Source organism: Helicoverpa armigera, chromosome 21, assembly GCF_030705265.1.
Source record: "Helicoverpa armigera isolate CAAS_96S chromosome 21, ASM3070526v1, whole genome shotgun sequence".
NCBI classification, from domain to species: Eukaryota; Metazoa; Arthropoda; class Insecta; order Lepidoptera; family Noctuidae; genus Helicoverpa; species Helicoverpa armigera.
Window position 1 is genome coordinate 9844142 of NC_087140.1, and position 15562 is coordinate 9859703.

Sequence of the window (15562 nt, forward strand, 5' to 3'; positions counted from 1 at the left end):
AGTGAGTGCATCCATTGTCGCAACGGGTTTGGGACAACTTTCCAATCGGGATTCCATTTGACTATTTGGTTACCTGCCTCTCCCTACACTATCGGTTATTAACTGAGGATACGAGTTCTTACTCATCTAATGAGATGGACTGATGTGTTAAAACAAAGATCATTCCTGTCAAGAAATAGCAATTATAAAAGCTGTTACTGGTAGGTATTCTAGACTTTAGAATACATACATAAAAGATGCCATAAAGAACTGACTTCATAAATTATGACACCTCGTGGATATCAAAAGGTAGGTAAATACGTATTGGTAAATGAAGCTCGGACAGTAGGTAACTTAGCAAAGGGTGGAAAGCAGTGAGAGGTAGGTACCTTTCTGGGTTTGAAGAGGAAAGAATGAAAGAGAATCATTTATTGACACAAAATGGCGCAGACAAGACAAAGCCAAGAGAAGAAAATTGAGATATTTATTACAAACTATAATGAGTATACAAGTCTCATAGATCCAGGCCAGAAACTGCAACCTAGCTTTTGACAAAACGAACATCTACAAGAGTCCTAAAAATAACTGTGCCCTCGAATAAACCACGTATGATGATATTGACAGCATTCACCAACGTCCTGCCAAAACCCTTTACTTAAAACAATCACGGCGTTCTGAAGGTCAACGTGTTCTTGTTTCCTCAACAGCACAAATATTTGTATGTCTGTTTGTACGCAGTCAAGATCCAACTCAGTGTAGGTACGTGATCTGTATGTTTTATGACATAAAATAAATGTATATGTGTATGTACTGTCGGGGACACTGCGGCCTGAACACTATTAGGTTCCTTTTTGCTTGTTCATCATCATCGTCATCTAGCCTAGCTTTTTTCCCAATTAGGTATGTTGGGGTCGGCTTCCAGTCTAACTGGATGCAGCGGAGTACCAGTTTTTTACAAGGAGCGACTGCCTATCTGATCTCTTCAACCCAGTTACCCGGGCAACCCGATACCCCTAGGTAAGACTGGTTTTCAGACTTACTGGCTTCTGATCTGACTACTTGGTTCTTTATTTACACGTTTAGTTCATCATTCGGAGATTCACAGTGGTCAGGCGCAAAAGTCCGCGATAGTACCTACATACATATATGTATGACGCAGTATATCGCGTGAGGCTCAGAGGGTTGGTCATTTTATGTTTATTTTTTAATGACTTCTTGAGAAATAAAATGTGACAATTACGACTGCTTGCTCTATTAAGTAGAATTTACTGCGCATTTGATTGATGGTCAACATCAGTATTTCAGTCTAGCTGTTTCCCGCGGTTTCACTCGTGTCCTGTGGAAAAAGTAGCCTAAAAGAACGAACTGATTCGTAGTTTCGAAACGATTAGGATACAATCAACCAAATAAATATTTTCTCTCCATAAAATTGTATTGTATAGAGCGACCTCTATTTCTGCCTTCCATAGTCCATAAACTACCAGCGGCTTGGTTTTCTGAACCCTCAGGAAGCAGCAAAAGATGGTCTTTCATTGCATTCTATAGCCTGCCTGGCTTTGTATGTATATTGCCGTAATATTATTTAACGGCACCAAATTAAATTAACGAACCAGATAACCTTATGACGCCTAATTTCCTGCATTCAACAAAATTTATCGAAGGTTTTGGAAAGTTTTTTCTCTGTACGCGAAAATAAATAACTGTGTTTAATGTGCATGTCTAACAACTGTTGCACAATACATTACTGATTGGGGATGTGCTTTGTGCAATAATATCCAATTAAAGGATGCCCTCACACTACAAACTTTTAGTCGGCCGATAGTTCGATTGGACTCATAAATCGGTATGAACTTGTATGTACGCACATTACAAAGATCAAGCAGTTAGCCGGTATCAGAACGACTGAAGACTTTGATTTCAGATAGAAAACTACCGTAATTAATTTTATTTTCTTTTAAAAAGAGGGTCCATGGAGATTCTTGCCGGTTTTCCATGAGACCAACTCTTTGGAACCGTGCAACTAGTTTGACGTTTGAAAAAAGCTTTTATAGACCTATTTGAAAAAATATATACTTTTACTAAGATTTTCTTGTAAAAACTGTTTGCCAATCGTCGGGCAACTATCGGCCTACTGTTTAATCTGCAGTGTATGGTAGTAAAAAGGATGTCCGCCAAATTACCGCATTTCGTAATCATTATGGAAATTGTATCAATTTGTTTTGATTTTCGTTGAATTTTCGAACGGTTCGCGTGGAACGGCTCTCATGTTATTAATGCTTGATTCATGAGTTAGATAGGTTGGTTGATCATTATTATAATGCGTCCTAACACTTCCATTTTGTTAAAAATTTGATTATTGAAATATAGAATCGAGATTTTTATCTATACAAATACCTACCTATTATAAAGAGGATTTTTTTGTTAGTAGGTACCTCAAAGGTTCCGAAACTACGCAATCGATTTAAAAATAATTTCATAGTTTATAAGTAAGTTTCATTATACCTTTTATCAATAAAGGAAGTAGTTTCCACGGGACGCGGGTGTCACATCGAGTAGGTAAAAACTAATAATTTTGCAGTTTCTAGAAACCAAAACCACCAACCAGTTATTGTACCGCCCTTCTGGTTTCTTTATAAGGGACAGGACAAAAAACCCGACATTTTTTTTTTACCGTTCCATTCATAAAAGGCATCAATAAAAATAGTTTAAAGGACAACAAGGTTTCGGAACTCCAATAACTTACCGACCAACATGTATTAACATGCGGCAAAATAGGGAACTAATTTTAAGTGTACCAAGTTTACTCTTTTGGTGAAGACACTAGCGCCACCAAGAACTGCAAACTCATGTTGGTAAGTTTCAATAAAAAGGTTGTACACTTTAAACAGTGTGCTTGTCAAACCAGTGTCTCATTGACGTCATTATGGGAAACGAGAATGACACAGGGTAGGGAACTTGTATACCACATTATTTTTACTACCTCTGTAGAAAAAAACTGACTTGTAGAATCAAGTTGATGATGTAAAAAAAACATTGAGCTGTCAAAAGGTTCAAATCATCGGTAAATAAATTCGATAACAAAATATACAAAAATCCCCAAAGAATATTAGGTAGGTATTTTAGCCAACAACGAAAAAAACAGCATTGACACAAAGCCACCACCTAAGTAATAATGCAAAACAGATTTAACCCGTACCAAATAGGTTTAATTTACCCATCCCTGCATCAACTGTTAAAATGATTGAGTTCCCTGGGAAGTCCCTCGACGTCACGCAACCCGACGGCTTTATAATGAGCTGGACATTCCACCTTCAACCGGTTGCAGTCAGTGACCGAAGCGAGCCTGATTACTGGGTGTTTTACATACTAGGTATATAGGTACTTGTTCCGGGAGACAGGTAGCTCTTCTTATGATGAAGTAAGGTGGCTGCCAAGTGCTGCGGGTTGTTCGAAAGAGATACCGCGGCCCTGGTACATAAAAGGCCTATGACGGAACACGACGATTTTAGTCAGTAAGAGTCTGACACTCCCTCACCGCTGCTAACCCACAGCGGGAGGGGTCATTTGATGATTTTACGTCGCTAAAAAAAAAAAAAAGGTGGCTGCCAAGTGCCAGAAAATTATTGTTTTTGTTCCGTGGGTTGCCACTTTAAATATTGTAAAAATGACTGTCTGTGTCTCACTGGTAATCATCATTAGTTAATTTAATATTAGCCATTTTAAATCAGGAGCGTCTTGAAAATGAAATGGTAAAAATTTCGATAGAATGATCCATTTGGTTCTGGACGTTCAATCTTCTCGATTGCAGAAATTAACAAGATTTTAGGTCTTCCGTGGACGAGCTCATCTACACTCTAAAATAAACATTTGTCTTAAAATGTCATTTAACAGCTACGCTGATATGAAGTCATTCAGCTCCATGCAAGGTACCAGCACTTCAAGGTACAAATTCCCTGGTAAAACTACCACCTCTACAAACCTGGTACACACTAACAATGGTTCCAGTTATATCACTACCTCTAGTTACATACTTAACAGGTTAGTAAAGCTGCCTTATGTAAGGAAGCAAAAACGTGGGATATATTGCCATTCGATCTATTGTCACCTAACCTACAATTGTCTTTGAGGACACCATGAAAGAACCGTCTAGAAAGTACTATTAAGTAAATACCAGTCTCAGTAACAACTATATTCGAAGGCGAACCAAGGGAACTTCTTCACTTTGAACAGCCAGACAGTCTGACGAGCTTGAGGAGATCAGATAGACAGCTGCTCCATGTAAAACGCTGGAACTCAGTTCCATCCGGCTAAGACTGGCAGCCGATCCTAACACCTAATAAAAACCAAAAATGCCTTACAGATTTTGGAATGTTAAGTAATTATACATGGGCTTGAACGAAGGTCCACGACGAAAAAAGTCTGTTTCATACATAGGTATATCTGAATATCCTCTAATTCAGTAGGTACTAACTAAACTTACTCAACCATTGTTAGGCAAGTAATCTGCATACGGAAGATACAAGACAAGACATTAAAATAGCAATTAAATTTGTCAATAAAACACTAGACGATCACACCTTACCCACTTACGAAATAAGTTGACATGTCCGAAGTTAGCCGATTGGCGGTGCACGCGCAGATGACAAAAAATTTTGTTCATAAAAATTACAAACAGCTAACTTCAGAGTCACTGTTGCTCCTCTCCGACCTATGCTATTGCACTAGGAAGTGGTGAAAACTGCGTATTATTTAATTTTATGAAATTATTGTTTTGACCTAGGTATTATTGTTTTATTTTTGTAAATAACTCGCAAATTGTATTAACTCACTTTCAATAAACAATGCTAACTTTGAAAGATCCTCGAATATATCTTGAACATCTAACCTGCGTCTAGCAGATCTTGTACCTACTTCGCAATTATGGTAGTTTTCCTGCAATTACCATTGTCATGGCCTCAGAAACACGGTGTCATGATATTGTATCTACTATTTGCATTAGACAACTGCATGAGAGCATGCCCCCTCGGTAATTCTATGTCATTATTTGAAAAGTCAACAATATGCTAAGATTATAATAGTATGGCAAGTGGTTTGAAATAAGGAAGAATATGGTTAAGTCATTGTATATCATATGTCATGTTGAAGGTTTGAGAAGATAGGTATTTATGACCAAAGATATTTAGATATGGTACAAAAGTTGGTAGAAATTAAATAAAGTTTTGAAAGATAGTTCTAAGCTTAGGTACTTACTACTTACTTAAGTTACTAATACTATATTACTATTTATTATGTACTAGCTTCTGCCAGCGGTTTCACCCGCATCCCGTGGGAACTACTTCGCGTACCTGAACAAAAAGTCGCCTATAGCCTTCCTCGATAAATGGGCTATCTAACACTGAAAGAAATTTTCAAATTGGACCAGTAGTAACAAACAAACAAACAAACTCTTCAGCTTTATAATATTAGTATAGATTATCGAAATCACAGGAAACAGCTAGTAGGCTATATGGGATAAGTTCCCACAGAACACGAGAAGCTTGTTACCGAATAGGCTAGCTCAAGCTGAAAATACCGTAGAAAAGATTTTATATTACTTTATTAGTCAGCGCATGGCACACTGACTATTCAAAAATTCTTGTAAAAACAACAACTGTAAAATATTTATGTTTCTTTTGAATACTTACCTAACTATGAAAATGTCATAGTTTTGACTAGGTCTGAATTGTGAACGAAACCATAGCGTGATTTATGGCGGGACCAAACTGGATCAACGCCATCTATCCAGCAAGGGAGTAACTAAAAATGTGCAGCTATTTTATGGGTGATTTTTCGTTTGTTGAAGAGAAAACTTTTTAGATTTGTTTTTTTAAATCACTAAAATGCACTCTTGTAATTCTTATCTTTAGATTTGTATTTAATTGTAAAGCTACTCTTAACCTAGTAGAATAGAGGCATTTTAAATCTTTCTTTTGTTAGTAAAATTGCAGCTTAATGGTCCAGATTCGGTTTTAATAATTTAGTGTGCCCACTGACTATTCAAAAATTCTTGTAAAAACAACAACTGTAAAATATTTATGTTTCTTTTGAATACTTACCTAACTATGAAAATGTCATAGTTTTGACTAGGTCTGAATTGTGAACGAAACCATAGCGTGATTTATGGCGGGACCAAACTGGATCAACGCCATCTATCCAGCAAGGGAGTAACTAAAAATGTGCAGCTATTTTATGGGTGATTTTTCGTTTGTTGAAGAGAAAACTTTTTAGATTTGTTTTTTTAAATCACTAAAATGCACTCGTAATTCTTATCATTAGATTTGGCCGTTTATTAAATTGTAAAGCTACTTAACCTAGAAGAATAGAGGAATTTTAAAACCTTTCTTTTTTTTGTAAAATCGCAGCTTAACGCTTAAGTTTCAGTTTAAATAATTTAAACACTATGCCATGAATTTATATGTGCACTTTATTAGTCATTTTGTTACGTACATAATTAATTAGGGAATACTTTTCTTGTATTAAATTTAGTTCTGTTTGTTGCAGGAAGATGGCGCACCCTACAGAGTTACGATCCGAAAGGGTGAAGCAAATGTTTAGTTGGACTACGGGGTAAGTTAATAAAATATACAGTTTAGTAATCAACTAGGTAATCCTGCCTATTTAATAAATTAAATAAAACCTAGGTTTGTCCACGGTCTCTCTGCCAAGTTTCTATACATGGAAAGAAATATACAACTAGGAACCACTTATGTATGACGAGTAATTTTACATAAAATGTATTTGGGTACGTTGTAGCCAACTATTTATTTCAAAACATTGACGTAGGTACCAGTCATTTAGGCATTTATTTATGACGAACCACGTCCACGACGTCGTCGATAGCTCCCATATCACGTACGATTAATAACCCAACAGGTTTATAAAGCAACAGAGACAAAATAAACACGCATAGCCTCACATAACTTCCTCTCAATGATGCAAGCGTTATGAGATTCTGACCCGTCCAATGATGCAAGAAGCGACTTTCGCGCGCACCCGAGAGGTCGATGAGCAAGCCCAATAACCCAGATGTTTGTGACACTTCATTCAATAAACTAATTAACATATGTATAATATAGAAAATGCATACCTTTTGCCATTTAAATGAGATTGAATGTGCTATTTTTAGAGCGCGGCAAGTGTATGAAAATGACATTACGTAATAATTGAGAAAAGCGCCATCTGTGGGCTTTCCGTGGAACCATAACGCGGACCGTAGTGTTGGTAGTTCTGTCCTCGTTCGCTAGATGTCGGAGCTGGTATTTTAACGCGCTATTTGAGTTTGTTAATATCATTTTTTTTTTAGATCAGGTTTTGTAATATGTATTTCGAAGTTTGGTAAAAGTATTCAGTTTTAGTTGCTGTCTTAAGCTTTTACTGCTAATGGTACATAATACATTCATTGTTTTATTGCATCAGAGTTAAATTATTTCATTTGATTGGATAATTAATTAATGGATCCAATCGCATCCGCGTCGGAGATGGATACATTTATTTAAATAGGAAGAATCTGTAGTATTACTAGATTTATATAAAATTCTATGTAATTTATGATTCCATAATTTACATAATTTTTTTTTTTTTAGTTTATAAAAGTTTAATCGCTTCTATGTATTTATTCACAAAATATTTACATTAATTGAAAATAAAATAAACTTATATATATATACACAGCTTAAAACTAATACAGGGCATCAAAAAATTGCTCCTCATCGCTGTCACTGGGTAATGTACCCAAAAGACTGGCAGCATTGCCACGTTGGATGGCAATGCTCAACCTCTGTGCGAAATAAAAGCCAGCCTTTGTAATTTACATAATTATGAAAAAGAAAAAAACTGAAATAACGCGGTGTAGTACCTAGGTAGACAAATATCGTCCTTCTTCCTAAAATTAAAAAGCTCATTATTCAATTTCCTACAAAATTGCTCAGGCGCAGACATAAATTCAAGTTCATATGAAGATATTTTTATTCCGTTTAAGTTGTTTGTAACCAAACCGAGATAGTTGCCGACCTCTCTCTGAGGTCATTCATTAAAGATTTTAAGCTCGTTTTTTATTTATTTAATTTATATGTAAATTATTTTATTGAGACTGGCTGTGTTCTGTGGTTTTTCCCGCCTATGCTTGGAAACTAAACCTTTTTCTCTTATTATTTTACTAGCTGTTTTCCCGCGGTTTTAACAGCGTACAGTGGAAACTACTGCCCCGTACCGGTATAAAATATAGCATATTCATGTTACTCGGGAAGAGTGTAGCTTTCTAACAGTGGAAGAATCTTTCAAATCGGTTCAGTAGTTTTTAGCCTTTAGGTACCTACATAGATAAAAACAAAAAAATGTTTTCTCTTCATTAAATAAGTATAGATCAGCTGCAGGAAGCTAAAAGCATGATAAACCTAACTTACTACCTAATTTTATTTTTTCTTATTTTATGTTGATTTACCTAATATAATGTATAACAAGGATAATAACTATTTTGTCTCTATTATTTTTAGGTACTTTATACCACGTTGTTTATGTTTTGTTTCAACCATTAACGTTTTTGTTGCTCATTCTAAAAATAAGAGCAGTTTATTTCTGTCACTTAGATTATTAAGATTAAAAATATGAAGGTAAATGATGTTTGCCACACATTATGGGTATTTACACACATTTAACACATTCTTTTAGTTTCCTTACGTTGTCAGGCTTTAAATGGGTTTTCGCAGCTGAAGTTTGCGTTTTTCATCAGCAATTTTTTTAAGGGTTTTTTCTTAGACTTATATAGCTTATACTTATGTAATTGTGTACATTCACAGTTTAGATATATTCTCTTGGATTACTTTCTAAGATACTACCTAAGCGTATCAACAAAGTGCAGATATAAAGAAAAACGTGAGTAGATATAAGAAGAAGAGATGGAATAGTAGATAGAAGAGTATGGAAGGAGAAAATTATAGTGATGTAAAGTTGTTTTTTATGCTTTTTATTGGAGATTTTTTTCTGTAACTTGCTCCGGTGCTGGTTACTTTAAACATAAATTGCATGTAGCTTTAAAAATATTCCTCCTACAACATTAACAGGCAGTAAACTCCAGTTTTATTAAGTACGCCTTCACAATTCCACTTCAGGTCAATAGTTCACCACTGAAGGCCGACGCGTTAAAACCTACCCATTATCTACGACAAATTGTTTTATACTACAATACACGAGAACAAAATGACTAGCGGAGGTGCCATAACGGAAAATCTCCTAAGAAAGTAGTGCGCCAAAATGCGGGTGAGCGGGGGACGAGGAACGTTACTGTCTTCGCCCTTATACGCCTTTTTTGGACCCGACCATTTTTTGTAGAACCAAAAATCGTTGACAGATGTCTCAAAGAACCCGCATGCCTCATTAGTTCACTCGTAGCTGATCGTTATGGTCTTGTCCACCGTAAGTATTTGAGCTAGAAGAAGGCGCCTGACCTACCTGCATTATGGCATCTCCGCTCATCTTTCCTTACTCCGTGGGTAAAACCTACTTTGTCTACGACAAATTGTTATATGCAGATAATATATTTAACTCACGTGTTGTCACTTAAACCATGCCATGGTGTCAGGAACTTATGTCTATGTCTATTTATAAATACGTTTTTACCCGACTGAAAAGGAAGGTTATGTTTTTATTGCATTTAACGGAATTACGAAGACACAAGTCTTAGAAGTTGTCAATTTTCATCTTTATAAGCCTCTTTAATACCAGCTTCCATCCCGTGTTATCTATGTACTTCGTTTACCCGAATAAAAGTTCCCTGTAGCCTTCCTCAATAAATGGGCTATTTTATCACTGAAATAATGTTTCAAATCGGCCCAATCGTTTCAGAAATTAGCACGTTCAAGCAAACAAGCAAAGTCTTATACCATCCCCTGTTTATTTCAATCCCAAATGGGAGGTTGATTTCTCAAGATACGTTATAAGTACACCTGCACACCATCTACAGAACATTATATAAACTCTTTTGCAAAAAAAGCGGGCACCTATGCGAAATCTTAGTTTTAAGGACTTTACGTGTATTTCAAAGGGTTTTAATGATTGTAGTATGTTTCTAGCATCAAAAGAGTTAGCCGAGCTTGCGTGAGAGTGTATTCTAAATTTGAATTTTGTACAATTGCTAAGAAATTGGTTAAACCTTGTTATGGACTAATTGCTAGCAGAAAGTTCGTCGGTGTTTCGAAAAGTTTTTGAAGAGATTTTCAGAAAAATGATAATGCAGTTTTAATGAATGATTAATGTACTTTTTTGTTAGATCAAAACATTTTTGAAAATCTATGCGTATTTGATAAAATTTTCACCTGCTCTAAATGGGGTATTCTGATGGTTGATGGCAATGTTAAGAGTTTCGGTATTTTAGTGTAAAGCGTTCTATTGTTTAGATATTGTACCCACGTGTTTTAAAATATCGCTTTTTCATAAATAAACACTATTTAGAAGAGTATCAGTACTTTGAGCTGCGACAAAACCAATTGAAAGTAAGCAGTGCCGATCACAACTCGTCTCCTATAAGACTTTGACATTTTTGAAAGTCTTGAAATTCTACAAAATACGGAAAATAGCGCATAGGCTGTGAGCACGAGGTCTTAAGGTCTCATAATCACAGATTTTTAAACAACCTCGTCTCTTGGGAAACTCCGTAGAACTCTGAAGATCTATGAGTCTGAGCGTTCAAATAGCGTGTTTTCATCCCACGGACATTTGATTAAATAAACTTGCCTACAATGAGATTTTCTGGCATCTACAGCACTTTCCTGCTTAAATCATAACAATAATTGGCTATCTATTCATTTCTTAAGAACCATACGTTTGGCCAATAATTTTGAATTCTTGACTCCCTTTCAGCTAAATCGTCGTTTAGTAACCTGATACCTATGGAGTAATCGAGAGCTTCAACGCGGCAATAATTTGACTTTTTAGATAGCTTTAACCCTCCTCCTAATTTTTCATGTGGTTAATTTTAACATTTATCACAAAATTTGGTATTTTTAAATGACAAAGTCCGATAGGAAACGACTTGTGATCGGCACTGCTTACTTTAAATAGGTTTTGTCGCAGCCAAAGGTACTGATACTCTTCTAAATAGTGTTTATCTATGAAAAAGCGATATTTTAAAACACGTGGGTACAATATCTAAACAATAGAACGCTTTACACTAAAATACCGAAACTCTTAACATTGCCATCAATCATCAGTATAACCCATTTAGAGCAGGTGAAAATTTTATCAAATACGCACAGTTTTTCAAAAATGTTTTGATCTAACACAAAAGTACATTAATCATTAATTAAAACTGCATTATCATTTTCCTGAAAATCACTTCAAAAACTTTTCAAAACACCGACGAACTTTCTGCTAGCAATTAGTCCATAACAAGGTTTAACCAATTTCTTAGCAATTGTTCAAAATTCAAATTTAGAATACACTCTCACGCATGCTTGGCAAACCCTTTTGATGCTAGAAACATACTACAATCATTAAAACCCTTTGAAATACACGTAAAGTCCTTAAAACCAAGATTTCGCATAGGTGCCCGTTTTTTTTGCAAAAGAGTGTATATATTTGTAATGCTGAAAAGATTGAAAACAGGCAGCGGCATTTTAAGTAGCTATTTAAGATGCCTCTTGTATTACACGAGTAGACACAAAATATGACCACTTACCATCATTTATCAGATTATTAGCCGCCAACAAAAACAATTCTTCAATATTTCCGTAGCTAAACAAGGAACAAATGTTTTTTACTTTTAAATTCATTAGCTATCAAACCTCTTTTTAGAGATCGTTACACAAATTTGTAAAACAGGACCCTATTAAGTACTAATGGACACATTCGGAGACATTTAACGGTTACTTAAGCCGTTCTGATCTGTCAATAAGGAGTGATTTAAATAATTATTAAACGTCTCTGAGTGCGGGAGTAAGACTTCCAGTATATCCGTCCGTCCTTCTGTCACCAGACTATCTCATGAAACATGATAGCTATGATAGACAATTGAAATTCATAAATTCACAGATGATGTATTTCTGTTGTCCAACGAATACAGACCAGGCTGTATCTCATGAACCGTGATAGTTAGAGAGTTGATATTTTCACAGATGATGATGTTGTATGTATTTCTGTTGCCGCTACAACAAGAACTTTGGAAAACTGAAATAAATATTTTAGGGGCTCTCATACGACAAACGTGATTTTGTTGTCCGTTTTATAGGTAGTGGTACGGAATCCCTGAGCAAGTCCGACTCGCACTTGGCCGGTTTTTTGTTCCAATACTGCATTAACTAACAACGTATCATGGCGCCCATTGACGTAAACAAATTAAGTTTATAGATGTTCTATAAAAAACTATAGCTTATATCTTATAGTTGTATAATTATAATCACAACGTTTTTCTTACGGAAATATTTGTAGTGTGAGACAAGTCGGTTGAGTTAGACGTTAATTGAAATAAATAGTTATTGGACACAGTTTTATTTGAATAAAAGAAACATTTTTGTGCCAGTGACAAATTGTGTTGGATTACACATTGTACGTCAATAAATACCCTGAAATTTATCTTTTAATAATGAATGCTATGAAAATAACTTACTATAAAAAAATATATAAAAAATAACATACTTAACGTCGTTTTTCAATGTAATCACATCTAACCGTTCGTTCAGACTTTGACGTGGAGTTTATGCCGATTTTGTTTAAAACTATAATAATCTGTGCTATAAGCCTCATAATTTAGTCTTTTGGATTTTTTGAGCATAGTCATAAAAAATCCACGGAAAACGGATATTCCTTCAAAGCGACCTCTACGGCATTCAGGTACCTAATTCCAAAAAGTAAATAAGTTCACGCTTGACGTCAAAGACGGCCACAATTGTTTGTTGAGTTTCGATATTTATCAAAAATAATATTTTTCAATGTTATTATTATTTATCGAAGTACTTAATTATAGGCTATTTTGAGCAAAAGGTGGGAAAATACATGGTAATTTATATTTTCTGCGTGTTTGAGGTAAATTAATCACATGGGGCAGTCACCTCGTCTGGGTTGTTGGCCCCTGAGGTCACTCCAGGCTTTTTAACCAACCTTTTGAGGCTAACTAACTCTTTGCACGAACTTTTGTAGATAACTACCTATCAATAGAAAATAAGATTTTTGATAACTAAATAGTAGCTAGTAAATGTAGTTAGAAATACCATAAGTTATTTAAATAGTTCGTTACGAATATTCAGATAACATTAAACAGGGTCTATCTTAAAAAATATGCATCATCGTCATAGTTAAATGTCGATCCTGTCCCTGATCTCTCTCCGGTCGTGTCGTAGGTATTGCCGTCCTATCGGGTTATGAGAGTGAAGGAATAGTGAGTGCACCTGTGTCTGCGCAAATGCTCGTGCACTATAACATGTCCTGCGCAGCTGGCTGATCTCCTTTTAAGAGAACAGCCACTGCAGTAGAGAATCGGTCTCGACTATTGTTGTTAAAATGTTTTGAATGTATAGAGGGCTTAAATAAAGGTTTGTTAAACAAAGTAAAATTGTCTTTTTAAACTCATTAGCAGAAGTGAGAGTGGGCAATTATAAGCAGAAAGTGTAAAATCAACGCGGCTTTTTACCTTGATAGAAATCATGGCAAGTAGGTTAGAACTAAACTTATGATAATTAACGCAATTAATAGAAGAAACACGTAACTAGGTGTGTGTAAAAAATACTATATTACTTAAGCAGTAACTTATTATATCGGTTGAGGTTATGCTGGTAATATAATATCTAAATAAATATGTAATATCTATCTAGTAAGGAATTATTTTTCTTTCAGTAACTTATTCAAAAATTGTTAGACTTTCTGCTATCTTCATGTAAAATTACATTACAATTCTTTACAATTAACTACACCTTAATTTCTCTAAAGATAGTGTGTAGATAAATAAATAATTACCCACGAGTAGGAATAAAATTACAATGGGGAATGCTTACATGCTTTTATGTCTAAAGTATTGCAAAACTGCAGTAGCTTCCATACAAAATTAATGTCATCAACACAACTTGATAGCCTAGTGGGTGAAGAACCAACCTCTCGAGTATGAGGGCGCGGGTTCGATTCTGCTGATAAAAAGGTGAAGGAAAACATCTTGAGGAAACCTGGACTATAAAGTCTGAAATCACCAACCCGCATTGAGCAAGCGTGGTGATTAATGCTACATTATATTGCCACATTAAATAAACCTTTAGAAATGTTATTCTTATTAAAAAGATATCAATCTCTAACAAAATAAACTCTTACAGTCTGTTACGTATCATACCATGTAATACTATACAATAATTTATATTATTTAATGTTTTATCAAAGCAATCAGCACGCTTGGAGATCACGTCTGTCCGTTTGTGGCGCCCAACGTACACAAATACTGGGTCAATTCTGATCTGATTTACTTTCACTACGTAGTATTGTTTTATTATTATTATCGGATTACCGTCCCATCGGGCTATGAGAGTTAAGGAATAGTGAGTGCACCTGTGTCTGCAAACGCTCGTGCACTATAATATGTCCTGCGTAGTTGGCTAATCTTCTTACATAAGAACAGCCGCCGTAGCCGATAATCGGCTAGGAGGACATCATCATCATCATTGTTTTATTGTAAGCATTTCAATGTGTAGTTATAATGTTTTGTTTCTATTCCAAGATTATTTATTGGTATAACACTATTTTATTATATTTAATTTGATAAGAATAACACATGCTTGAAGAACCAACTGTTTGGTAACCTGGAACTGAACAGAGACTGAGAGAGAGGCCCCGTTGTAATTTACAAACCTCCAACGGTTTCACCCGCGTCCCATGAGAACTTTGTGCACTCGGATAAAAAGTAGCGTAGGTATAGCCCTCAATAGAGAGGTATGGAAAGAGTTTTTCACATCTGACGAGCAGTTTATGAGGTTAGCGCGTTCAAGTATCAGACAACTAATTGGCTATATAATATTAGAACAGACTATAGATATTAGTAATGGTTCCTATCTCAGCCTAGTCTTTGCAAAAACAAGTGCAATATTACGAAAGCTAATTACCGTAAGATTTATTACATTTTCCTCTACATTCACAGACAGCATGACGAATCCAAATTACCCAACATTAAGTTATATCTAAAGACGCGTTTTATATCGAAATAAGTCTAATTGTGTCCTTGCGTCAACCAGTTGTTTGGACTTTACTCTCGAACGATTCCTTGCGCGCAGGCGTTTGTTTGTTTAGTGTTAGAAGTGTTTGAGTTTTATTCATCAGAACAGTGTTAGAAATTAATGCTGTTTAAGATCTGCGAATGTTTGTGTTAAGTTCGAAAAAGCACCAACTGTGTCTTTACTAATATTATAAAGCTGAACAGCACAGAACATAATTATCCCAGAGTGTGATGTTTGAGCGCGCTAATCTCAGGCACTATTAGCCCGATTTGAAAAATCGTTTTAGTGTTAAATAGCCCATATGTTGAGAAAGACTAAAGGATTACTTGTATATGTGGAGAACTTCCTAAGAAATACAGGTAACA

The 15562-nt window shown here is 35.4% G+C and overlaps 1 protein-coding gene across 2 annotated transcripts in view; it reads left to right on the forward strand.

The window, feature by feature from the left end:
• LOC110376033 (ABC transporter G family member 20) overlaps positions 1-15562 on the forward strand; it is a 95369-nt gene that overhangs the window by 7153 nt on the left and 72654 nt on the right. For both annotated transcript variants that reach the window (XM_064040078.1, XM_064040079.1), the window contains exon 2: positions 6520-6585. In XM_064040078.1, the coding sequence (XP_063896148.1) occupies positions 6524-6585 (62 nt within the window). In that variant the 5' untranslated portion in view covers positions 6520-6523. The remainder of the gene's footprint in view (positions 1-6519; positions 6586-15562) is intronic.